We start from the raw sequence: 27,429 nt of genomic DNA, 5'->3' as shown, positions 1-27,429 counted from the left end.
TCCTTATTTTCTGGCTTCATAAGATGTCCCAGACCAATCTTGCCTTTTTCCTACCTCAAGCCTGAAATCAGCTATTTCTTCAAGGAGTACTGGTTACTTTCAGTAGGGAGTGGTATTTAGAAACCAAGATCTAGATGTGCACATGCTCATTGCTACTGGGATCTCATTGCTTTAGGCTTTTTCAGCAGAGAGAGCTAGGAAATATAAGTATGTATATTTGTGTCCTCTCCATATATAATGCACATACATACACACGTGTATAGGTATAAACTATATTTATACACATATGCACACATATAGACATACATATACACACACACAACATATACATATATACACAACACATTCACACTTACACAGAGAGACAAACACATCTATATCTATTTCTGTATACAAGCCATGAGTTGATGGTACTATCTTCCATTCCAATTCAATTTCACAGTATTCATTCTAGCCTTCTCCCTTTCCATATTTGTAACACTCTTCTCGGATTCTGAGAAACCTAGTTCGCTTATCACAGTGTGTTTACTTTACTTTGATCAGTCCTAGAACAAACATTAAGTTGTTTTATTGTTGCTAACCTGTAACACTGTGGAAAACAAACCTATTCACTGGAATTTTAGTATTTGTCTATTGTTCTTTTTTATGTTTATCCTGAAGGTACATAGTCAAAATACTGTGTTCAAGGTGTACTTGGATTAGATTGCCCCGACACCCCGCCACCTCAGTGTGTTATGTTATTCATTTGAAATGGAATTCAGTTTCTATTTTTCTGTTTGTATTTCAGGTTTTTTTTATGTTATCATTGAAATTTTTTTTTTTAATTGGGGAACAGTGTGTTTCTCCAGGGCCCATCAGCTCCAAGTCGTTGTCCTTCAATCTAGTTATGGAGGGCATAACTCAGCTCCAAGTCCAGTCACCGTCCTCAATCTTTAGTTGCAAGGGACTCAGCCCACCAGCCTATGTGGGAATTGAACTGGCAACCCTATTGTTCAGAGCTCGTGCTCTAACCAACTGAGCCATCCGGCCACCCAGATATTATCCTTCTTAATTTTATTTATAAATGTATTTGTTTGCCTGTGTGAAACCTATCATTGTTCTAAAATCAAATCTACACAAAAAGTGTATACTCAGAGAAGTGTCACTGCCCTCCCCACAATACCCTTCATTTCCCATTCCTCCTCCTTTTTGCCACTGGTCCCATCTGTAACCTGTAGGTAATTAGCCTCAGTGTTTTCATTACCCTTCTTGATTTTCTTTTTCACACAGGTGAGCTGATACCTGTATATGTTCTTCTACTATCCCCTCCCTTGTGTGACGAAAGGCAGCATACTATAGATACTCTTTTGTACTTTGGCTTTTTCACATGACGTATTCTGGAAATCATTCCATGTGTTCATAGAGATCTTCCTTATTTAGTTTTACAATTGCGTAGTATCCCATTGTGTGGCGGTACCATACTTGATTCAGCCACTCTTGAAGGCATGGACAGTTAGATTCTTTCCAATGTTTTGCAATTGCAAGCAATGCTTCAATGATTTTGAATATGTATTTTCTTACTTTTGGGGTTTATCTTTAGGGTAAATTCCTAGAAGTTGATTGCTATGTCAGAAAATAAATACATATTTAATTTTGTTAGATATTGCCAAATTCCTGTCCAAAAGTGTTGTATGAGTTTGCATTCTCATCAGAATTGTAACAGAGTTTGACACCCCATAGCCTTGCCAATGGGATACAGTAATATATTGCCACACTTTTAATTCTTTTCAGATAGGTTAAAAATGCTATTTCAATGTAATTTTTACTTACATTTCGCAGTGTGTGAGGTTGAACGTCTTTTCATGTTTAAGGGTCATTTTTATATCATTTAGTGAATTGTCTGTTCATCTCTTTTGCCTATTTTCTCCAATGGATTTTTGGTCAGTTTCCTTTTCCTGGATTTTTATGTGTTTTATTTTATTTTTTCTTTAAATAAATTAGAGATATTAATTCTTTATCAGTGGTATAAGTTGCAAATAGCTTTCTCAATTTTCCATTGTCTTTGACTTCATTTATGCTGTTTTTTTGCCATGCAGAAGTTTCATTTTATAGAGACAAATTTAATGATTCTTTTTCTATTATTGTCTCTAGATTTTGAGGCACCTCACACCCACGTTATCTTTAGTATTTGTATGGTTTCACTTTTTACATTTAGACTCGAATTTATTTGGAATTTGTTTGTCTGTGTAAGGTATAGATCTAATTGTATCCCTTTTTAATCAACTTCTCAGTTGTCCAAGCACCATTTCGAAAACACATAATCTTTGATTCAGTGATTTAAGATGCTGACTTTATTATATACTAATTTTCTACGCATATTTCTGTCTGTTTCGGGACTTTCTAGTCTATTAATGCACCAGTATCACACTTTTTTAAAGTGTAGAAACTTTGAAGTATGTTCTAATGTGTGGCACATCTGGTTCTTGCAGGTGCCTGTCATTTTTCAGTGTTTTCCTGGCTGTTTGTGCAGGCTTGATTTTTCCATGTGAACTTGCGATCAATCTTACCAGATCTTTAAAGAAGTTTATTGTTATAAATTTAGGGAGAGCTGACATTTTTATGATACTGAGTCATCCTATCCAAGAGCCAGGAATATCTTTCCATTTGTTCAAGGCTTGTGCTATGACACTTTTCGGGTTTCTTAAGATACATTATCTCTTTTGGTCAATTTTAATTTTATTGTAGAAATATAGAAATTAGTATGTGATTTTTTTTCATGTTGTCATGTGAAACAATGTTCTGTGATAGAGCAAGAATAAACCAAATAGATAAGAACTATTAAGTAGGACTTTGTAGTTTGTTATCCATTTTCTATAGTTTTAATTGAAATGTACATTATTACTATTTATGTACAGTCATGTACCACATAATGATATGCTGGTCAGTGATGGACCACATATACGAAGGTGGTCCTATATGGTTAGAAGGGAGCTGAAAAATTCCTATTGCCTAATGAAGTCGTAGCCTTCGTAAGGTCGTAGCACAATGTATTTCTCATAGTTTGTGGTGATGTTGGTGTACAACCAACATACTGAGCCACGAGTATAAAAATATTGCACATACGAGTATGTACAGTCTTGATAATGAAAATAAGTGACTGTGTTACTGGTTTATGTATTTACTACACTATACTTTTTGTCATTATTTTAGTGTATGTACTCTTTCTGCTGATTAAAAAATATTTGCTGTAAAACAGCATTTCATATTACACTGGCAGCAGCCTCATCCATCTTATTTGCCATGTCTTTTGATGGCATCATTCTCTCTCTGGGAACAATAGGCTAAGCCATAAGTATGTAGTAGGTAGTACCATTCAGGTTTGTGTGAGTCTGACGTTTGCAGGATGAAGTCACCTAATGATGTATTTCTCAGAAGGTATCCCCAGCATTAAGCACAACATGACTATATACAGATACTCCTCAACTTACGATGGGGTTATACCTGATAAACTGAAACTTGAGAATATCCTAAGTCAAAAGTGTTTTGATATGCCTAACTACTGACTATCATAAGTCAGGGTCAGTCTGTATAGCCATCTCTTCTGTGAGTTTCTTGAAGGCATGAATTACATTTTGTTTACCTTATCCTAAGACTGTACATAATACATATGCTCCTCAACTTATGATAGGGTTACATCCCGATAAATCCAGCATAAGTTGAAAATATTGTAAGTTGAAAATGCATTTAATACACCTAACCTACTGAACATCATAGCTTAGCCTGGCCTACCTTAAATGTGCTCAGAACACTTAAATTAGCCTACAGTTGGGCAACATTATCTAACATGAAGCCTATTTTATAATAAAGTGTTGAATGTGTCATGTAATTTACTATGAGTACCACTTTAGAACCATTATAAAGTTGAAAAATCAAGTTGAATCATCGTTAAGTCAGGAACTGACTGTGTTTGAAGATAATTGGTATTTAATAACTATTTTTTGAATTGTTTTTATGTAGGCAGAAAGACAATTTTTAAAGGCTAAACTTGGACTAAGCCTTGATTGTTCTTGAATGTTCCTCATTCATTACATGGGACGGGATAAGATGTGCACTCCTAATATACCTGTTGGATTTTATCTAGTAGATAAAATTCCAGTGTTTGGATTTACTATATCCTGAGGCAATTTTTGATTACTATAGCAAATAAAATTCCATTACAAGCTGTTTTTTAAAGCTCTTTAAAATAATTAGATAATAAACTATTCATACTTACCATCGTTTTCTTTCTTGGTGGGTAATGGTGTTAAACTCTCATCTTTTTGTAACTGAAGACTTTTCTCGTCAAGTATTATCATAGTTTCTTTTTCCTATTAGAAAAATCAAAATTTATTGTCAAGTGTGATAAAGTCTAATTTTGACTATAAAACCGAGGGAATCACAGATAAAATCTGTCTTCTTATAGTCACAGTTAATGGCATTTCTTTTGTGTTGCAGTAGGATTTTATACATAATTCTATTTCATCATTATTAAATTATAATGTAAATATTTGTTTTGCTTGGTTTTATACCATATTGTGAGCTTCTTGTATAAAAGAACTAGGTCTTTTTTTATTTTTATATCTCCAAAAGCCAAACTCAGTGCTTCCTAAATGTTGAACATATTGAAATTCCAAATGGGAACTAGGAGAGAATTCTCTGACTTGGAATTAAAGTTTTTCTGAGGTGAAGCCTAAAATGAAAATGGTGTCTTGAGATTATTTTTATGTAAAGTAGCTATTCTTTATTGTTCTTGTCCAAACTGAGTTCTTGATGTCATATTCTACCATGTTGAACAGAACTAAAGCAGAATAACCAGTCATGTAAACTCTTTCTGTCTCTTCTGGAAGTGACCCTTAACTACCTACGTGCCTCTATTAAGTCCTGGCCCTTGGAGTCCTTTTTATTCCTGCCTACCCACTGGCCACCGTGCCAGGCTATTAGCTCTAGGAGAACTGGGGTCTTTATAATTTACTCTCTCATATTCTGGGAGAGAATGTTTTCTGCCTTACACTAAAGTATGTTATGTGGAGTCCTGGTTTCTCTACCCTTTGGAAGCATTTTCCACCTTTAGTCTTGGCCTTGACTCCTTCATTCTCTTGTGTGTGGTCTGGTTCAACAGTCCCTTCCACTCTGTTTGTGTATTAAGTGCTGTTGAATTCTACTCCTTTTCACAAATATCTTAGTTCCTGCATTTATATTAAGATAGACTTCTAAAGCAACGTAAATAAATGAAACAGATAACTTATTTTACTTATTACATTTTCGGACTAGGAACTTTGAAAGTATTCTTTTAACCGATCGATAGATTCAAATTATCCACGTGGGAGGGGGGTTATCACTTTGTGAGGGGTGTAAATGTCTAATCATTACATTGTTTCGTACACCTGAAACTAATTTAAAAAATTATTCATGTAAGCCAATAGCTTATTATGATGGGCTTTTTCTTTTTAATTTGAAGCTATGACTAGTGATACCTATATTTTTTGTCTTAGTTTTGACCAAGAATAATACTAGTATATTAACTAATAACCCCATTGAAAGAAACTGTTAACATTTGCTCATGTGAACTAGAAAGAAAAGAAGGAAAGGAAGAAGGGAAGGAAGGAGGGAGAGAAGGAGAGAGAGAGAAAGACATAGTTATAACTGGTCACTCTTAAAATCTTTGCATCTTATTTATAGTGGAGAAGCACTTTGAAGCAATTAACATTGCTATATATTTGGCTGTGTTTCTCATTGTTCCATTGTGTTTGTGTGTATGTGTGTCAAACACAGTAGGCAGGCAACAGATACTTATGTGCTGTATTAACTTTTTCCTTACCCAGTGTTCATTTCTGTGTGCCAAGAAAGCCACAAGTAATTGCTTAGCTCATACAAGTGGAGTAGGAAAGATTTGGTATAGTATTTACTCAATTACAATTACGGATACTTGGTACAAATTGACAGAGTCTAAATTATTGAAACTGATTTAAAAAAGAAAGCTGCATATTAAGTAGTTTCTCATTCTTTTGGTACTGTGTATAGTTGACATATATAAATTATTGTGAAATACTATACATATCAAAATAACCAGTACTTTTTTATTTTCTTGAACCACTACTTCCTAAAATAATACACTTAAGCTGGTAATCCATTGTTATTTCTCCTAATAAACATTTTTCCTATTTTGTTTTGAGGCAGTGTGATATGCAAATGTAGGGCATTGTGTAACACTACTTAACATATAAATCTCAACTGGTCAGGGATCATCTTAAAGTTTAGTTTTCCTTAAATTTTATGTATTGGTTACTATAGATACTGTTCGGTTGCCATAGGTACTATTTATTAATTTAGGAGGCATGCATACTTTAAAAATATAATCTTAGAGACACTTATTTTTATGTTTTCAATTACTTTGAATCACATAAAGTGCTTTTTCTGTCCTCTTAGAAAAAAACAAAAACATGCATTTAAATGGGCTAGACTGTTTTAGAAGTTAAATTTAGAGTAGAAATAAGGTACCTTAATATTTTTTCCATCCAGGTATTTATCCTCATAATCTTGGGTAAATAAGGTTTCTTCAAAATTATCTGTCCCATAATCATAGATGATACGTGAGTCCTGCTGCGTTGGTGGTGCTGGCTTTATCAGAGGCACAAACAGTAACAGGAGAAGAAGTGTGGACTGCAGAGTCTTCATTTTAACAAACATTAAGGTGACTGGAAGTTATTAAGCTAGTGGCCTGCTGGCTGGGATAATACTCTTTTTTCCCTGGAAATAAAAATGCAGACCATCGAAGCAACATTTAAAAGCTTAGAGGACTTTTTGGCAGGGTGTACGCAGTAGGGACCAGAGAACAAGTATTTAACCCTTAGTGATCTTTAATTAGATGCTGTAAGTTTTTATGTATCAGTGACATTCTGAAAAACAGTTTCAGAAACTGGTTTTATTTATTTTTTAATCAAAAACCCAAACATTGTTGACAATTTCAGTTTCTTAAAAATTAGGTACCTTGAACAAAGGTACTTGTATGCTTTTGAAATTGTCTTCAGATACCTGTAGTATAAATAGTTAAAATGAAGACCCAAGATCCTGTCTCATGTGAGTTTAAAATATCATATTTCAACTTTTCTACTTTATAAAAACACTTGATTTGTATTGGTACGAACAAAATCAAATTCCAAGAAAAGTTTTAAAACTTAGACTTTAAATTTAACGTTATGAAAAGTAGTCACTAGCACTTCCTTTTAGGTGGCACAAAATATAATAAAAGCCATAATTTAAATTTTCTTTAATTTTTAAATTTTCATGTATATCATTGTTTTTAGTTAATAGCATTGCTTTTTAAATTTAAACTATGAAAAATGAAAAAATAGTATTGCAGACTAGAAAAATATAGAACTTTAATCAAGGATTCAGGAGGATGTAATAGGAAGGGCTTCCCAGTGGGTTTTATCTGGTAGTGCGCATTTCAGACATTTTTTTAAAGTAGTAACTTCAAACACAATCACTCAGAGTTGCTGGTGCTGCATTGTAGATGCCAGTTCGTCAAAAATCAATGGTTGAAAATTAAGAATAACATGGTTTACGACATTTGCAGCACCCTGTTCTTGCCTGCATGGATATTAAAGTTATGCAATGGTATATATTAAAGTGCTTGTTAAAAATAATTGTTCAATGTAGCTGAAACTTGAAAAACAATTAGAAATAGCCTTTACATTTATTCGCATTGTTAGATGAGTCACATCTTCTAAATGCTATTTAGAATAAAATGTGAAAATAGAGCCTACCGTTGTAGCTATTTTGAAGTTTTTTGTGGTTTTTCTCAATAGATGTTCATGCCTGTGCAGAAATCCAAGTGGGAGGGTGAATGAGGAAAGCTGTGGAGTGATTTCAGACTGCAGAACAGAATTTCAGGGCCCAGCAGTTTAGAAGCAATTTCCATGTGGTGGGATCTTTGCCGACATTCTTTCTCGGGGTGAAATACAGTGTGTGGTGCTAGAGAACTGTGCTTAGAGTGTTTATAACGATTGTACTCAGTCTGCTTCTACCAGTTACCTTAAGTTCGTGTTATTTTCACCTTGCAAAATAAACACTAATGTTTTTGTGAATATTAGTTTATGAAGATGACATAGTTATAAAATCATGCCTTCATTTCATTGCTTTCCCAGGAGATGAAACATCTGCTTTTTGAATGAAATAAAACACCAAACCAAAGAAGAGTTTATGATCTTAATTTTATGAGAAGTAAAACATTGTTCTAGCACGACAGTATATAGCTAAGAAATTTCCAACGTAAAAATTAGTTTTAGCACAAATTATTTTATAGTTTAGTCATTTGGGGTGCCCTCTCCTTTATTTTAGTTACACATAAAATAACCCAAGAGTCAAAATCAGCTTTTAAAAAGTAAATTTGATTTATAATTTGGGTTTGATAATAAAATGTATTTTTGTTTGCTAAGTGAAGAAAACTATAAATATTTAATTTTTTGCCTTTTTCTTAATTTTTTTTTTAAAAATTTATTGGGGTGACAATTGTTAGTGAAATTACATAGATTTCAGGTGTAGAATTCTGTATTATAACATCTATAAATCCCATTGTGTGTTCACCACCCAGAGACAGTTCTCCTTCCATCACCGTATATTTGATCCCCCTTACCCTCATCTCCCACCCCCCAATGCCCTTACCCTCTGGTTAAATATTTACTTTTTAAAAGTTTAAGTGGTATTTTAGATAACTATATGATGATCTTTAAAGATTCACTTTTATTTTTATCATTCTTTCATGCTTTTAGCAAACATTTATTTCTCCTCTCAGCTAAATATTCAATAAACATGGATATGGATAAATATTTTAAAAAAAGAAAATGAAAGAATACGTATTCTCTTTTCTATTCAAAATTGGCTTTAGGTCCTTTCAAATAAAGCTTAGATAACCTAAGACTTAAATACTCATGTTTTTATTTGACTGTGTGTTATTTTAAATTTAGTTGTGACATTTTCTGATTTTGGTTGATATAAATCGTCAATTTTATGGTTTTAAGGATACAATAAAACTTTTAAAGTCTTTGAAAATATCTAATAATGAAACAGCAGTTACTGATTTATTTTTGCCTTGTATGGAAGGTTTAACAGGATGTGGAGAAGTAAACTGGATAGATATTAAATGTCATATATAGAGGATCTTAGAAATTCATAGATTTGCTGATAGTATACACAGTTTGATACTTTGTACTACAAAAAATTACTTGTGGATTGTAATATCTTTTCTTGAAAAGTTATGACCAGTTAATGATATAGTTTTATTAACATTCATTCATTTAGTAAAAGTTTATCGAGCACCAACCAGTTGTCTGCCAGAATGACAGACAAAATAAGCTCAGGCAAGGAACTTGTTGTCTGAGTCAGCAGGAAGGGCAGCAAACACAGCATAGCACGCGCAGTGGGACCTGCTCACAGAGCCTGGGACACGGGGAGACCACGGAGGCTGCGCCAAGCTGACTTACGTAGAGAAAATGGGTGAGGAGTGGGGCTGAGGGCAGAGGGTGAGGTGTTCTAGGCAGGGAAGCATCACAGGCTGGGGACAGTAAATCACTGAGAAATTTGTAATAAGTGGTATATGGCTGGAGCTTGGAGGGAGGGAGAAAAGAGGTGAGAGGGGTGGGGCATGTCAGATGGGACTAGAGTCAGATCACAGAGTCTTTTATATCTTGTTAAGGTGTTTGGGCTTGGTGCTGTGGCCAGTGAGAGACCACTGAGAGATTTGTTTTTAGCCAGTGAGTGACATCCTATTTTCATTTTATAAATATCCCACTAATGTTGAACTTTTGAAGAATACCACTACTTGTCTGTTGTATTGGTTATTTATTACAACTTTAGAGGCTTAAAATAACACATGTTCATTATCTCACATTTTCTGTGGGTCAGGAGTCCAGGCATGGCCTTGCTTGGTTCTCTGTTTCGGGATGTTACCTCGAAGCTGCAATCCAGGTGTTGGTTGGGCCTGCAGTTCACTTCAGGAGCTGGCTAGGGTAAAGGGTTCGTGTGTGAGCCCATGTGGTTGTCGGCCACAGCTTCGTGCAGAGTGTGCAACTAAGTGCCTCAGTTTCTTGCTGGATGTCAGCCAAAGGCCACCTCCAATTCCTTGCAGCATGGCCTCCTCCATCAGGCAGCTCCTAACATAGCAGGTTGCTTCTTCGCATCCAGAAACGGAGATAGTCTCCAGCAAGATGGGCATTACAGTCTTTGTAGCAGTCATGCACACATAATCACATGTATGCCATCATCTTTGCTATGTCTTTTGGTTAGAAGCAAGTCAGAGTTACACCCAAATTGAAGGGGAGATGACTACACAAGGCTAGATTCTAGAGAGATTCAGAACTGCACTGGAAAATAAACCATCTTCTTTCCCAGAGTTAGCCAAACTTTAAAGTTTGTGGGCACAGTCCTCAAAACCGCTCTCACATTTGATAATTTGCTAGAAGGACTTACAGAACTTACTGAAAGCACCATTATAGTTATGGTTTATTACATGAGAAGGATGCACCTAAATATCAGCCAAAAGAAGGGATGCATTGGGCAGAATCTGGGATTGTTCAAGAGTGCAGAGCGTCATTGTTCTCAGGATGCTTTACCCTCCCGGCATTGATGTGGGACAGCATGGCCTCGCTGTTCAGTTTTCACTGGGATGTTCTTACATAGGCATCACTGGTGAGTGTCCTTGTGGTTGCACTCAGCATCCAGGTTGACTGATGCTGAATGACCCAAAGTCCCCATCCTAAATCACATGATCCTTCTGTCTCTTTCTGGCATGGTCAACCCAACCCTAAGACTATCGGATATGACTAGTCCCACCCTACCAGGCAACCGAAAATGTATTGAATGGAATTGAATGTTGGAAACAAGGGTTTCCTAGGAAGAATATTGTTTTGGAGGAGGCTTAGTTCTACTGATAGAGAACACATAATTACCAAGTGGATTAAGTTTCAAAAAAACCACAATCTGGAAGAGTCTTCCCTCTATCTTCTTCGTCCTGTAATTTTATAGGAAGTAGTATAATTTAGGAGTCAGAACACCTAGGCATTAGTTTTCTTCTGTCGTTAACCTTCCCCTGCTCTGGCTGAGTTAACTTCTTTGTGGTTTATTTTCTTTATCTTTTGGACTAGACTCTAGTTCCTGCAGAGTTTCTCAACCTCAGCACTATTGAAATTTTGGACCGGATCGTTCTTTGCTGTGGGGACTGTCCTGTTCATTGGAGGACATTTAGCAGCATCCCTGCCCTCTGCCCACTAGATGCCAGTAACACTCCTCCACGCCCTCGTCCCTGCTGTGACAACCACATTGTCTCAAGACATTGCCAGTGTCCCCTGGAGGACAAAGTCACACCCACTGAGAGTCACTGAGTTGCCAGATATTTATAGATGCTTTAAAACCCAGTATTCTAGGATTTTATGGAAATCGGTGATTTGACTCTCATTGTCAAATCTTGTTATATCCTGAAGTCCAGTCATTTGGTGAAATGAGATAAAGAGGAGAACCTAGTACTTCCCAGACTAAAGGGTGAGATTTAAAGGGAGGGGAATTATGATTCAATGTGAAGAAGGGTTCATGTTAAAAATATATCATATTTGTGAGTTTAATTTTTCTGAGTAATACATAAATCTCCATATAGTGGGTTCACAACCTAAATATGTAATGTAATGGCAGACATGTCCATGATTTTATAATAGTTACATGCTAGGCATAGTTATATTTAAAGAAACTTTGTATATTTTAGCTACTATGATTTAATTTTGTTTCTAGCTGCTGTTAAACTTTATTTCCAAGATTTAGAAAAAAGGATTTGAAATCAGGAAACCAGGATTTTAGTTCTAGCCGTCCTTGGGGTCATACGAATTCTCTGCAATAATAAAAATATACAGAAGAGACAATGTTTGTTTCTTCTATTTTGTTCCCGTGGAGTTGGTTAAGTGTGTTATATGATATGCATACATCTGCATTTGAGTTCAGTGGTCCCAGCTTGAGGAATAAAGTCAAAATGTTTCAGGTAATATTTAAACACCAGCTTAACATTCTCAACTAGTAATATTGTGAGCAAATTTATGAAATATCCTTTATTTTTATGGCCTTTCTAAAAGCTAAATAAATGTATGTTATGCTTTTATGTTTGTTAATTACGCTTTGATTCGTGGGATGATTTGGATTTGTTTGTTAGTGGTCACAAGCACAGTTCAGCCTAGTAATTAATATAATGGGTATTTTGAAGTGTAATGAGAAAGTAGATGAATTTTCATCTTTTTCTTTCCTGTTATAAATATCAAATCAACTGGTTTTAATCTGTAATCTTGATGTGCTTGTTGATGTTGCTGCACTTTCTCCTAGGGAAAGTATTGGGGGTTATTTGTTTTCAATGGGAAATACTTGGGGTGAGTATGAGTTCCTTAAGGCATTTTTAAGTAACGAAGATGTTTGTTAACCTGCTTTCTTATTAGTCCTGCTGCTGAAGGCCATTTGCGCTGTGTTTGCAGATATGCACCTTTGGAGGGAGGGACCAGAGCAGAGCTGATCTCGTTTTCCTCCTGTACAGGAGTCTGAGCACGTGCTGGCCAGAGTGCCTTGGGAGGGATTGGAGGAAACCCTGCTCTCCTCCATGGCAGGCGTCCAGAGGTGTTTTGGAAAGCTGAACTATCAGATAGTGAATTGTAATATGTTTGTTGTGCATGTATGATTTAAGCACCCTCCTCTCTCTCCCTAGTGAAACTTTTAATAAAGTCTCTCTCGTTCACTAATCTTTCCTATGAGTATAGTCTTGGAAGGAACCAGAAGGTTGCTGACTCTGTTCTAGGGGCCCTGAGACAGCACTGAAGTGTGCAGAACACAGCTGATATTTGGGGAGCACATGCGAGGTGTGATCACAAATACGGTAAATGTTTAAATTTAAAAAAATTACAGTAAAAGACCCATTGCCATTAATCCATTCAAAATACTCCCCTTGCTCTGAATACACTTAGCCCATCATTCTTGCCACTTTCTGAAGCAGTTCTGGAAGTCCTCTTTCGTGAGTGTCTTTAGTTGTCCTGTCATGGCTGCTTCGATATCCTGAATCATTTTGACTTTGGGGAAGAGCCAGAAGCCACACTGTGCCAGATCCAGTGAATAAGGTGGATGAGGACACACTGTAATGTTTTATTTGACAGAAATTGCCGTACCAGAAGGGATGTGTGATACGGAGCATTGTCATGATGGAGGATGATTTACGGCACACTTTAAAACACACCTACTCTCAATTTTAGCTCACACCCGACTGACTGCACCAAGCAAGTTGAAACTTGTCGCACACTGTTACTACTGTGTTTACCCGAAAATAAGACCTAGCTGGACAATCAGCTCTAATGCGTCTTTTGGAGCAAAAATTAATATAAGACCCTGTCTTATTTTACAATAAGACTGGATATAATAATAATATAATATAACATAATATAACAACATAACATAATATAGCATAATATATAATATAACATAACATAATATAATATAGTAATATAATACCAAATCTTATATAATATAAGACCAGGTTGTATATTATTTTTGCTCCAAACGACGCATTAGAGCTGATTGTCTGAGCAGGTCTTATTTTCGGGGAAACAGGGTAGGTTCCACGCATATTGAAGATCCCTGCCTTTCCATTGGAAGTTACTCGGCAGCAGCACTCACTGTATGTTCTGATCACACCTCGTAGGTCTAGCAGGTGGCTGGGCTGGACATGCTGAAATAATGGTTCCTGCTTGTTGGGTGCCTGTGACTGGCATGGGCTTTGTTACATGCTTTGTTACGGACACTTTCTCTTTATTCCTCTAACTATGTGAACCACCTTTCGTAGAAATGTGGAAAGGGGGCCTTCCAGCAGTTAAGTAACTTACTCAGAGTCACCTAGCTTAGTTAGAAGTATGAAGTCAGGCTTCTTCTACTCAGGCACATCTGATTTCAAATTCCTTCTTCTGAATTGTTAAATTGTACTGTTTTATTCTTTGTTAAGGCTGTTCTTTGAGGATTAAAATGTATTTTATCAGTTTAGGAGATAGAAGCCCCCAAATTCTGAAAATTGTAGGGTTTTTATTTTTTTTAACTGTGCAAGAGGTGGAATAAGTAATTACCACATCTCTGTATTAATCTCGCCCTGGGAATATGTTTTCTCCACTCTTGCCATTCAGTTCCTACTCACACATCTTCCTTGAAGCCTTCAACTACTTCACCACATCCCAGCCAAGTTAGAATATCTGTGTTCACATTGCTTTTCATAGTTACTGCCACTTCAGCATTTTATTTCTTTCCTCGTGTTAGAATGAGTTGTTTTATCTTATTTTCTTTGTTAAATTTTTTTAATAACAGCTTTGAGATAATTCACATCTCATACAATTTACGCTTTTAAAGTATACAATTCAATAGTTTTTCAGACTTGTACAGCCATCACCACAATCAATTTTAGAATATTTTTTTCACCCCAAAAAGAATCCCTCTACTCATTATCAGTCACTCTCCACTTTCCCTCTATTCCCCTGCCACCTAGCCCCAGGCAGCCAATAATCTCTCTGTCTCTGTAGATTTGGCTCTTCTGGACATTTCCTATAAAAAGATTGATACAATATGTGGTCTCCTATGACTGGCTTTTCACTAGTATAATATTTTCATGGTTCATCCATGTTGCAGCAGGTGTCCTTACTTCATTCCTTCTTTCGGCCGAGTAATATTCCATTGTGTGGATAGACCACATTTTGTTTATAAATTTATCAGCTGATGGACATTTGTGTGCTTTCTGGCTGTTAACGGATAAGGCTGCCATGAACATTTGTGTACATGTTTTGTGCGAACATATGTGTTCAGTTCTCTTGGTTATAAACCTAAGAGTGGAATTGCTATATCATAGTTACTGTAATTTTGTGAAGAACTGCCAGACTGCTTTGTAAAGCAGCCACAGCATCTGACATCCCTACCAGTGGTACACGAGGGTTCCACTTTCCCACCTCCTTGCTAGCAAGTGTGATTGGCTGTCTGTTTGCTTAGAGCTTCCTATGAGTGTGAAGGGGTATCTCATTGTGGTTTTGATTTGTTCTCTGTGATGTCTTTCATTAACTTAAACCATTCTTGGTAAGAAATAGTCTTGTCTTATCTCCTAAAACACCCACAGTGTTTTCTACATATTAGATCATAGTAAATGTTCAAATTTATAGCCCTATTTTTAAGAAATTCAATGAAAGGGTAGGTGGTCCTTAAAATTTTTTACCTCTGTTGAAAGTGGGCATTACCCACATCGCCAGCATTTTGCTCTGACCTTTATGCTCAGCCCTACATCTTACGATGTGCCAGGTATACATGGGTATTCTATTGCTAGACCTCTCATTGCTGAGCCCTGCATACCAAATGACTTGATGAATGTTAATTAAATGAATGAATGGAGAGTTGCCTGTGTTCATTCTGGATTGTTGAGCTTGTCCCTGGGCTCAGGTGGGTGTTCTGTTTCTGCAAATGCTAATAACCTACTCAAAGACATAAAGAGCATTAGAGGCTTCATTTTAAACTGTCATCTCCAGAAAAATAAAGACTCGCCATTTGAAAACTGCTTCAAAATATTGTTTTACTTAACTGGTCTTTGCGTATCGTCCAAATTATTGTTTGTTCTTTGGCTTCTCTGTATAGACAGCCCTATATTTGTGTTTATTCTTTATCTGAGGAATTCTATGAAATGTTAGTCAAGAAACATTTCTGGTAAATCAAGAAACTTCATTAAGCAATTAGATCATCTTCATTACAAGGCATACTTAAAATACTTCAAAATGATAGATTAAATAATATGTGATTTTTAAGATTTTAAACAAGATATAGAAGCTGGTCTATTCAAATTTTAAAGGAACTCTATTCAACTTTAACCCTATGTAAATAAACATTGGCTGATACACATAGATGTTTCTAATTAATTGTGCTAGAAAAATAGAAGTGTTTAATAATGTTGATATACTTTCTTGTGCCAACATTAACTTAACCTTGTGAACAAAGCAGTCATTTATTAGGAAATCTTTATGTAACTAAACCAAAGAAACCTTTTTCTAGTGAATTTACTATAAAAACATTTATCCCAGTTATAATGAAGCACAGTAAAGATTGTTTTGGACAGTTGCTGAAATTTGCTAAATACAGATTTTGATGAAATAATTTGGTGTTTTTTAGTTGTCCAAACATAGGGTTTAAAATTTTGTTGCTTTGGTGCTCTGAGAGAAAAACAAGACTCGTTGATTTTATGAATTCCATGCCTTGGATACTTAGTAGGATGGCCTCTTTTGAAAATAAAAAATATCCGGTGCTGTAAGTGGTAGGGTCATGGGGATGACATCTCAAACACAAGTGTGAGAGCTTTTTCGGAGATCAGGTCAAAGAAATAAATCTATTCCTTAAATGAACGTCTGCCTATTATTATATTAATGTAACCTCCAGGCATTTAAACACTATCCTCATAATAATTCAAAGCAAATGGCTTACAGTTCTCAGCTTCTAACTCTATTTCTTTCATCATTCTTAGAAAAATTACATTCCCTATTACTAGAAATGGCCTACTCGCTGTTTTTCTCAACATGATAAAATTGTTTAAAGTTTAGTGTTTGATTCCCGCTTATCATTCTAATTTATATTCTTAAAGACTTGTATCATTTTGAGTTAAGTTCTAATTCTATGTAATGATGAAGATGTTACCAACAACTTAAATTCAAGTACTTGATCTTATACTAATACATAATTCTGGATATATTACCGTGAGCGGTAAGATTTTGTGAAGTTACACATGTATATCTATATAGTTTCTTGCCATTCTTGACTTCCATAGTAGTGAGGGTCCATGTTTTCTTCTGTTTCTTCTTGTTCTGGGCCTTCATGAGCATCATCATCATCATCTTCACTATCAGCATCATCGTGAAATCTCCTTAAAACTTGGGTCTTCAGTTGTATTGTTTGACCATTAGTGCTTCTTTGTTCACCATAATAAATACTATGTATATGAGGGAAGCAGAGGAAAATATATGAGCTTATTGGCTCTTTTAGCTTATTTTGGTCCACACGAATGTATGTTAAATGGTGGTAAAATAGTGGGTCAACAGATGGACACATCACTGTAACATTGATATCTGAAAAATACAAATTAAAAATTAATCCTGCTATATTACATTCATAATCCTATGTTGGATTTTATTAAAATGTTTTATGAATATAATTTTATTAATCAGAATACTTATAAGTGGAATTAGGTTTAATTATTTTTACAATAATCAAATATTAAAATGAAGAAAATGAAACTAAATGAATTTTATATTATCAAAATAAATTATGACTTCATTGGATATTTAATAATTATTTAAGTAATAAATTATTTAAGTAATAAATTCTGAGTAGAAACAATCTCAAAAATAAATAATGAAAATCACCTGTAGCCCCACTACTCCAAATACTCATATTTCTTCATATACTCCACAGTACTATTTCTCAATGTTCAAGGTGATAAAATTTAATAGAAAAGACTATACATTTTATAGTACACCTTTCTCTGGGGCCAATTTCTGCCATTTTCCTAGCTAACTTTAAAGCAACTATTTTCTACAATGTGTAAAGCATAGCTTTATAAAGATTTGTTCTTTAAAAGGTCAAAATACTATTCTTTCTGTCTTTAAAATATAATGAAATTTTACATACTTTCAATTTCATTATTTTCTAGGTATAGGTGTTCTAAATTTCTTGGAATATAGAATGCTTGCTTCAGTTTGTTGTGTCCAACATTGAGCTCTATAAGGTTGGAAAGATTAAAAATATTGTATGGAATGTCTTGTAGTTTGTTGTGTGACATTCTCAGAGCATGAAGTTTCGGAAGTTCACTGAAGTAATTTTCTGGTATAGAAGAAATTGAATTGTTTTCTAAAGACAGATACATAAGTGAAGAAGGCAACCCAGGAGGCATTGATTCCAATCTGTTATTACATAGGTTGAGCTGCATTAATTTTTCCATTTTGGCAAGGTTTTTGTCTTGTAACGTGGAAGCATCAAGATGGTTATAACAGAGATCGAGCATGGTCAAGTTTACTAGCCCATCCACGGCATTTGTCTGCAGTCTGGAGATCTCATTGTAACCAAGAAGAAGTCTTTCCAAAGACCTCGGAAGAGGAAACGGAAATTCTTCTAAACTGTTATACTGTAGGTGAAGTTGTAGTAGATTTGACAACTTAGCAAACACGCCATGATCAATCTTTGGAGATTTAATTTTGTTGTGGCTGAGATTGATTTCTTTAAGATGAGTTGCATTCATGAATGAATCTGCAGTCACAGCCTCAATTTCATTGAACTGAAGATAGACTTGCTGAATGTGTGACGGAATATTTGGAATAGTCTGGAGTTTGCGATTATCACAGTACATTGATGATGGAAAGTTGGGTGGACAGAAGCATTCACTGGCACAGCCTAAAGTATGCTGATGAAAAGGTACTCTATAGTCTACATTTTGATGATACTGGAATTCTGGTTGGTAGACATCATCTGATTCTTGGTCATAATCTTCATCCCATTGATAACTTTCATATTGGCAATATACCTTGACTCCAAGAAATAAGAGAAGGACACATACTGGACCTAAAAAGCCCATATTCTTTTTTTGTCCTATTGCAAGGAGAAAAGGAAATAACATTGTTCGAAAAGTGAGTGAAGCTTAGAATAATTCTTGTATAAATTAACAGTTATATAAAGCACATAATATCTATATCTGTACTGAAATTACAAAAGAATGTCCAGAATAAATGGGCAATGCTCAAGTCAACATTGATGTTTAAGTACCAGTAAGGAGTTTTTTTCTTTCTTAAAGTCACATATTGCATTGAACAAGAGGAAATAATCTTCTTTTAAGATAATCTGTTTGCCTTGCTTACGAGACTACAGATTTGCAACCACAGCATGATTCCTCTGCTCTCGATGCTGGGTGTTGTCACTGACTGGTCCCTCAGTGACGGTCACCACTGATGAGAGGGGAGACCCTGTGCTTTAGCTGCAGAGCTTTTGTCTAGGAGATTCTTCCTTAATATTAACCAAAATTTTCCCACTGCAACTTCTGTCTGCTGATGTTCTTTCTGTCCTTTGGGAAGACATGAGAGAGCTATCATGTTTTCCTTGAGAAAAAGTTGTGTTTCCTCTTTGTGTTTTCTTTCCAAGCCTAACCGTGACTTCAGATTTTCCCCATGAAACATTTTCCAAAATCCAGTTATTTTTGTCTCTGAGTCTACTTGAACAACGACTTCAAATCCCAAAATACACACAATATTTACATTCTGCTAAGTTATAATATCGCATAGGTTATTCTATACATTTCGCGTATTACCTTCCTAGATTCCTTCTTTCTACTAATATTTTTGACTTACGTTCTACGTATACAGATATTTAAAAACAATCTGTTCTGTCTCCTAGGAGTTTGACCCCTTGGAGGATCTGGAGAGACATGTAATGTGGTGAATAGAAAGGTATGTCCTCGTAGATTAAAGGAGGGAGCACTCAGCTCGAGAAACACAGACAGTCAAGGCTTATGCTGAAACTTGAGGTTGTAGTGAATGGTGGAGGCTGAAAACCTTCATTTCAGTCCTGTCACAGGATGGTCAAGTCACTTAACATATCTGCCTCTTGCCTCATCAATGAAATGACGGATATAATTGCTTGCCTGTTTATCTCACCTGGTAGTTGTTAGGGTCATATGAGATAGGCACATAAATGTGCTTCGCAAATTGGAAAGTGATCCAGATGGAATAAGTATATTATTTAGGAAAAGGTTAAAAAACACACACAAAAAGGAAACCTACCTACCGTGTTTCCCCGAAAATAAGACCTAACCAGAAAATAAGCCCTAGCATGATTTTTCAGGAGGACATCTCCTGAACATAAGCCCTAATGCGTCTTTTGGAGCAAAAATTAATATAAGACCTAGTCTTATTTTTGGGGAAACACGGTGTTTTATTCTGAGGCCATTTTTCTCTGTCCTTCTCAGCCAGAGTTTCATGAGAGAATTAATGTCGTAATACATCACTGTATGTAATGAAGTGACTTATCTCCTGTTTACCTAGAGTGGTACTAGCTATTTTTCATCATTGGGATAATTGAGGAAGTAGTTACTTCAGTCATTTTCCCTGATAGAACCTAATTTTAGAAAGACTGTTGTCTTTCTAAACATCTCAGTTTCTTGTTTCTTTTCTTGTAAGAAACTAAAACTTGGTAGAATGTAAATATTGTGTGTATTTGGGATTTGAAGTAGTTATTCAAGGAGAGTCAGAAGCCTATGATCTTTTTTCCTTTATGTTTCCTGCAGTCTTCCTCTCCAGTCCTTCCTGTGACCCCACGCCGTGGGCCTTGTCATTACTAGTGCTGCAACCCTTCCTACTCTGACCGCTCTCTCCTATTTTTATCCCTTCCTCCAGTAATGCTTCCCCTTCAGTGGCACCTAAATGATAGTGATCCTGTAGTTCTTTCTTAGCACCCTAGATCCGTAGTGCGTTGCTGTTGTCACTTTGCACCGGCCCTAAACTTTCTGGTCCCATCCATCCCCGAATGCTTCTGGTAAACCCCAGCTCTCGTTACGTCGCTTCTCCATCTATTCTTGGCCTGAGTCAGGAAACTGAATATGACAAGAGAAAACCAGGATCATGACAACTGGTCTCACTTAAATTCCTGACTGTTCAAGTGCTGCCGGCAACATCTGTTTAGTGCATTCTTTCCCCTTCTTTTTTAGACAAGCCTCTAAAACCTCCTTCCCCATTGGTTTTGGTGATGATGACCTTATTTCCTATTTTTACCAAGGAAATAGGATCAAACAATCGTATAGTTCTAATACATTTTCTTGTATTTAGTCTTGTCACTACCTACAGGAAATGCCAAAATAGCAATGGTTTGATCTTTTTAAATAACCTGTGATTTTGAGACTCATAATTTTCTATTGCAAATCTAAATTGACTTCATCCATTGTTCTTATATGTGGGATTCAAGGAAGATGTGGCATTTGAACAGACTTTGAAAGAATATTAGGGAGCTGCTCACAGAAAGAGAAGAAGATTTCCAGATAGAAGAGATGAGCAAAAATATATAAGCAACAAAGGGAGGGGTGTTTGGGAACTGGTGGTTAACCAATTGAAAGAGCCAAGTAAAACCACTATGAACCTTGTGGACCAGAATCTGGAGGGCCTGGATTCTGACCTGAGATGCACTCTGGGAATGAACACCTGATTTCACTCATTAGTACAGCTGGGCTGTGATCTCCACGCTGCAGTGTTCGTGAACTAGCAGAGTCCTGGCAGCTGAAGCCTTATTCCAGAGGGTCGTGTTCAGTGCTGGCAGAGCCACACGGGGATTGGGAAGCTCCCAGTGGACCTGACTGGGAGGGCTATCACCTGCTGTGGTTAGAGACCTGTACTAGGTGCTGTGTGAGCCTGGTTAGGAAAGCATCTTACAGCTGTTAGTAGTTACTTAGTTTGCTTGGGTCACTTCAGTTAATCATCGTCTTGAATTATTTCTAGGTGTAAGGCACTGCTAGGTGGGGAACACAGAAATGAGGTTCCTTCTGTAATGAGCATACAGTTTAGCAGACAAGAGACACAACACAGCGAACCATTTTCTCAGGCAGAGGAAAATATGGTTTATAGCAGAGACACCAGGCCTTTGGGAGTCCATGGCTTAACCCTGCCTGGGGGGGAAGGGAAGTCTTCATAGGCATCGTTTGGCCCAGACATCATGAGGTTAGCAGGCCTGGGTATAAGATGTCCTATTTACTCACTAGTTGATAATAACTTATGTATTACATTTGTAGCATTATTCTCATTATAGTAGCATATAAACTTTTTGAAGTACTTATCACACTTCATGTCAATCTCACTGCACCATGGAGCTCTGTGAGTTTGCCGCCTCCCAGAAGGTGGAAGTAGAAGCAGAAGCAGACACGTGGCTGCGAAGAGTCAGGCCATGTGGGGGTCTCGCATGCTCCCTGGTACACAGGGGAACTTTGTAAAGAGCGTTGCTCATCAGAACTCTGAACCTTATCCTTGTGTTAGGAATATTAGCAATCATTAATTACATGATTACATTTGAGAATTAAAGTCATGACTCTGTTGTTCAATAATTATGAGAAATTATTGGAAAAAAAGGAGACTTGGATGATACTTTTGATCCTGCACCTTATTGCATACCTGTGACTTGGAATCAAGACCTCAGAAGGGGCCGCTCTGGAAGTAAAGGGATTCTTGTGGTCTTGGCCACGAAGAAGAAAGGTTTCTCTTTTGAACTTAACTCATCATCATTGTCCTCATCCCTCGAGAGGGTGGCCCTGTACCTCCCCCTTGCCCCACTCCCTGTGACTGTTGTTTGTGCAGCTTTCTGGTCTGGAATCCATCTCTATGTCCATTATTTTCCATTCCCCTTATTCTTCCATTTCACTCCTGAGATTTTCCCGTTACAATGATCTCATTTCTTCTCGTCCAAATGTTCATTCAACTAATCTCTTCCCAGCCATTTGCCAAGCATATTTTTATCACTTCTGACCTTTCATGTTTTACAATTTATGCTTGTTGGCTACAGGCTAACTATAGCAAAATAGTGTAACTCATTATCAATTATCTCATTTCCTGACCTCTAATTTTTGACAGAATCTAGTAAAATGCTAAAAAATTTGGATTAATAAGTTATAGATTCCATCTTGTTAATGATACTTATCACTATTAATGTTGATTATTTCTAGGCATTTATTTTGCCACGGTGATTTCTTTAAATGAACAGTCACAGAGAATGTGGCTGTTCTCTTTTCTGTTGAATATTTCTCCATCACAATATACTACATTCTTCACTTTCCTATTGCATTGTGTAGTTTAAAAATAACAAATGTAAAAAAGAAAGTTAAAGTAAAATACAGGTTACCAGTTTTAAAAAATATCCATTAATATGTGAATTTTTCATATTATAGCTACAAAAGTTTCTAGGTCATAACATTTCTCTTACTTGGAAGAAAAGCACTCATACTTTTTATCCAGAAAGTTTTAATTAAAATTATTAATCAAAATAAGATAGAAGTTTGTTCTTCAAAGTTTAAAGTAATTGGAAAGCCTCATAGCATTATACTAATTTAAAGACTTAATTGTTTTATTAGTATGCCACAGAAACTAGAGTATAAGAAACCAAATATTAATATATGGTTCAGAATTTTTTCCAAAGCAGTTTTCAATTTAACTCTTTAAAATTAGTGTACATCACTATTACACCCAAGGCCTAAGGAAGTAAGACTCTTTTGCTATTAAAAATATGAAAGTCTTAAAATTATTTTTAGCCGTAATACATTTAAATCTTAATTAACCGAAACCCAAGAAACTAGATCCTTCAGAACTAGATACAGTATTCATGTCTTCCCTTTGAGAAACAGGCAAATGAAAACAAAACCATTCTAATATCATGAATTTGGTTAATGGAGAAATTTTGAAAAAATTTCTAGTGAAATTTGTACAAATATCCATCTTCCCTACCACCAGAATCTCTAGCACTGCTCAGATGTATGGCCTAAAATCATTTGTCAATTTTTTTGTCATTTAAAGTTGAGAGAGAGAAAGAGATAGAAAATTATTCCATTAACCTGAGAATCATTCATTCAAAACAATTAACAATAAGAACAAAAATATATACGAGTTTACAAAGATTATTTGTTGGGTGGATCTTAAGTTAGAAAATTAAATTCACTGTAATACTTCTTTCCCTGAATATTTTGGCTAATCAAAGTTTTAATGTAGCTTTTACCAGCTATTGCTTCCAAAAATTGTGCTTTTATGATGCCTACAATCTATTTTAATGTTAAACACATCCAATATACTTTTTAATTTTTAACAGTAGGAATACTTTCTTTAAAAATTGAAAAATTATTTTATCATCATACCTGTTGAGTTTGCTTTAGTTTTCAGGGGTTGATGAATTTGCAAATCCTGTAAGTGAATCAGAAATTCCTAAATTCTTTAACCGAGTCTCTGAAAAATCCACAGTAACTGTATGTCCAAACAGGGCTGTCTGTTGAATTACTGAAGCAATTTAAGCAAATATAATCTGCCTGGAAAACACTTGGGATGAATTAAAATTATGTATTTCTTTTCATTATCCAAAACTTTGTGGATTCAAATTAAGATTCTTGTGTTCTCGGTCAGATTTATGTGGCTTACTTCTTTCTTTTCCCCTGAATTTTGGTTTGAGGTGTGGCAAGAATTTCCTCTAATATGAAAGGCAAACAGAACTAAATGAAACAGCGTGTACTGATTACTGTTTTTATTTTCATTTTCATGCCAAAGAATTCCTTAAATTAAGGTCCACTGTAACATTTCTCAGCAATTTAAGGTGGAACGCGGAGTCGTCTTGAGACTGGTTGTCTGATACCCTGTGTTCACACCAGTGCTTCCCTTCATTAAGACAAGGACCTAGGATTAGAAACATAGCATTTCACATCTAGTTTATTTTTAAAGTGAAATAGATTGTCACTGGAGACACAGGTTAAATGTATAACTTCTCCATGCAAAGAATTATACCTCCTTTTCTATCACCTGTCCCCTTTCTCACCTTTCCTCGCAAATACACCCACAAGAATGGCTCTGATCACCTTTGAAATAAAAATTCAACTCTTGGTTATAGAATTCAGTGTCTTGCCTTCAGAAGGTATATTTCAGATTTGTCTGTTTTTAGGAGTACAAAAATAATTTTATAGTATTGAATAAGATGGAAATAGGAACTTCTGCTGACCAACTACTATTGCCTTTATTTTGCAGATGTAGAAAATTTCCTGATTTCACTGAACTGTCTCTCCTGAAGAGCAGCAATTAACTGTTGAAATGCTATCTTTTTATACTAATGTTTTCACCCTTAAACAGCGTTAACTTGTATTTCTCAGCAGTGAACTTTGAGTTCATTCTTTGGGAGATTCTTTCAAGCTTGTGCAAACTAATAAGGTAAAATGAATCCTGGAATTCATTTTCGTTTCTTCAAAATAGTGTTTTCCATTAAGTTTCTACAAAGAATTCACAAGATTTATTTTGTTACATTTCAGATTTTTAGAAAGTGTACAGTGTTTCAAGTGATGTTTTGGCAATATTTAAAAAGTCTCCTCTATTATTTGAGACACTGGTATGTAAAACGTGGCAGACTGTGTTTGGACTAAGAGTTCATCTTGTTACTAATCTTTTCCATATGTTTTCTATTAGTCTTTGTTCTTCAACCTCAGTCTTCCACACTAAGGAAAAGAGAGCAAGTCTGTGTACTTTTTCCAAAAAGTATTTTACATGCCCTCTCGGTTCTTTTGGAAGATTAATTTAAAGTCAACACTTAATTTTTATAAAATTCCTCTTTTAACTCTGCAATTTGAACTTATGGTAGTGATTATGTTGTTCATGTTCCTCACAAATGTGGAAAGAATATCAATAGACAGCTCAAGCATACAGAATCAAAGGTGTCCACGAAATTTACGTGAGGTTGACCGTGTCCAGGAGGTGTAGGTTTGGGAGGGAAGGTGGAATGGGGGGGCGTGAGTCAGGCCTTAGAGGGAAAGTAGAAGCTGTGATTGTGATAGTTCACTGTTTCAGCAAGGTGTTTATAATTGAAGCAATTGAGGAGACAAGTCAGTTGAATTGCTGAAAAGTCTAAATGATATTCTACGATTATAATTTGATTGAAGTAGATACAGTATTTCAAGGCTAAATAACATGTTGCTGGCTCAGAAAGGCCTGATTGAGACCTGCTTAATTATGATCATAAGCATGAAGATGATTTTTCATTTACTTAGTCAGCTAATGTTTATTGAGCAGCTACTTTGTTCATGGCAGTTTTCAGTGCTAGGGACTCAGCAGTAAAAGTGCCTGTGGTCATGGAGGAGGAAAACAGAAAGTAAATATGCTCCTGATGTGCTTGGAAGACTTAGCCTCCCAGCATTCCAAATCAAATCATGTTTAGGAGGCAGGTGAGCTGTTTCTATCAGGAAGACCTCAGGCAGCCCTACAAAATAGTCCAAACACTGTGTGTCACATGTGCCCAGTAGAAATGGCTAACCTTTTGCATCTGCCTTTACGGGCCTGTGAGGAACGCACACTGCTGAACTCATGGCTGGTTTCCAGTTCCCTCGTCATTCACTTCTCCCATAAAATGGTGCCCGCGTTCCAACCTCACCCATTCTTATGGAAGCCCAAAGTTTGAGTCCTGAATCAACGCATCCCCAAGTGTGGAGGGAGGCCCATCAGTATGCTAGTTGCCAGGGCTGCTAGCTTCAAAATTCAGGTTCCAGCATCTACACCCAGACCTGCAAAGTCAGAACCTCTGAGTGTGGGCCCAGGAACTTCTATTTTAACATGTGTCCCAAGTGCATGCAGCCTGGAGAACGACTGATCTATCACCTTCTGGCCCTCACGTCCTGATCGGATCAGCTCCCGAGCCCTTTGTGCCCAGTACCTAAGGAACTTCCATGTGTGTCTGTGGCTCTTGGTCTCTGCTGCCACCGTCTTCCTTCCAGCCACTGCTGTCTCTCACCCAGATGCTCCCAGTCGTGTCTCCACCGGTCTCCCTGTGTCCACACATCTCCTTTTCCAATCCATTTTGCATCTTGTTCTATATAGAAACCAGTCTAAACTGTACAGTGCTTCCTCTAGTGGCGCCTCATATTTAAAATCCTAAGCATGACCTTCACGTCTGGGGAAGCGCTGATAGCCTGCCTCTCGCCCGTTCTTGGAGCAGCTGACTGTTTCTGGGCTGTGCCCACACTGGCCCGGTCCTTGCTCACTAAGGCCTCGGCACGCGCTTTTCCCTCTGCTTGGAACGCTGTGCAGTTGTTTGTCTGATTTCTCCTTTCCATCTGGACTCTCTCATGTCCCCACATTGTCTGTTCATAGTGGGTACTGAGTAAATATTATGTGAATGAATGCACAGTACCTTCCAAGCTTCTCCCTCTTCTCCGTTTTCTGGATATCTTTCTAACTTCCTGCCTGATGGAGAAAAGGTGCTCCTGGAAAGCTACCCTGTACCAACACAGAGATTATCTTTCTAACTTCCTGCCTGTTCTCTTGCTGTTGGCTCCCGGACATCACCTGGTCAGCTGATCAGTGGACATCATATGTCCTGCATATAGAACATATCTTTGTTAGCATAAAAACATAAATACAGTAACACTGAGAACAGAAGACACTCTTGGTAACTGGTTGGCTGCTGTCTACAGAAGAGAGAAAAGGGAAAGAAGAAATGAGAAGTTCTTATCCTTAACACAGCATCTGAATCACCTGTGGAGGTTTGGAAACCAGGTCTGGATGGAACACAGCCAATATTATGTTAATATTATGTTTAAATATTATGTTAAAAGGAAAAATGTCATTTCCTCTACTTATA

At 36.4% G+C, this 27,429-nt stretch overlaps 3 protein-coding genes across 5 annotated transcripts in view; 1 reads left to right on the top strand and 2 right to left on the bottom strand.

The window, feature by feature from the left end:
* Nucleotides 1-7,922, bottom strand: part of OGN (osteoglycin) — a 17,335-nt gene extending 9,413 nt beyond the window's left edge. The window contains exons 1-3 of the mRNA XM_019713828.3: nt 7,785-7,922; nt 6,517-6,765; nt 4,253-4,346 (exon numbers count right to left, since the gene is read on the bottom strand). Coding sequence (XP_019569387.1) covers nt 4,253-4,346; nt 6,517-6,705 — 283 coding nt within the window. The 5' untranslated portion in view covers nt 6,706-6,765; nt 7,785-7,922. The remainder of the gene's footprint in view (nt 1-4,252; nt 4,347-6,516; nt 6,766-7,784) is intronic.
* Nucleotides 1-27,429, top strand: part of CENPP (centromere protein P) — a 229,503-nt gene that overhangs the window by 71,683 nt on the left and 130,391 nt on the right. The gene's annotated exons all lie outside the window — the stretch shown is intronic.
* OMD (osteomodulin) lies at nt 7,784-27,429 on the bottom strand. Of its 2 annotated transcripts, none has more exons than XM_019713826.3 (4): nt 23,960-27,429; nt 21,898-22,030; nt 17,725-18,678; nt 7,784-17,162 (listed from the first exon to the last, which is right to left on the bottom strand). In XM_019713826.3, exons 3-4 carry the CDS (start codon nt 18,662-18,664, stop codon nt 16,831-16,833), a joined length of 1,272 nt encoding a protein of 423 aa, XP_019569385.1. In that variant the 5' UTR covers nt 18,665-18,678; nt 21,898-22,030; nt 23,960-27,429; the 3' UTR covers nt 7,784-16,830. The 2 variants fall into 2 exon arrangements, with proteins under 2 accessions (XP_019569385.1, XP_019569384.1); XM_019713825.3 differs by lacking the exon at nt 21,898-22,030 and having other exon boundaries at nt 23,960-24,488; nt 26,503-27,421.

Source organism: Rhinolophus sinicus, chromosome 16 (genome assembly GCF_057876585.1).
Source record: "Rhinolophus sinicus isolate RSI-liver-muscle chromosome 16, RSI-T2T, whole genome shotgun sequence".
NCBI classification, from domain to species: Eukaryota; Metazoa; Chordata; class Mammalia; order Chiroptera; family Rhinolophidae; genus Rhinolophus; species Rhinolophus sinicus.
The sequence above is the reverse complement of the archived record's forward strand: the minus strand, read 5'-3'. Positions and strand labels throughout refer to the sequence as shown.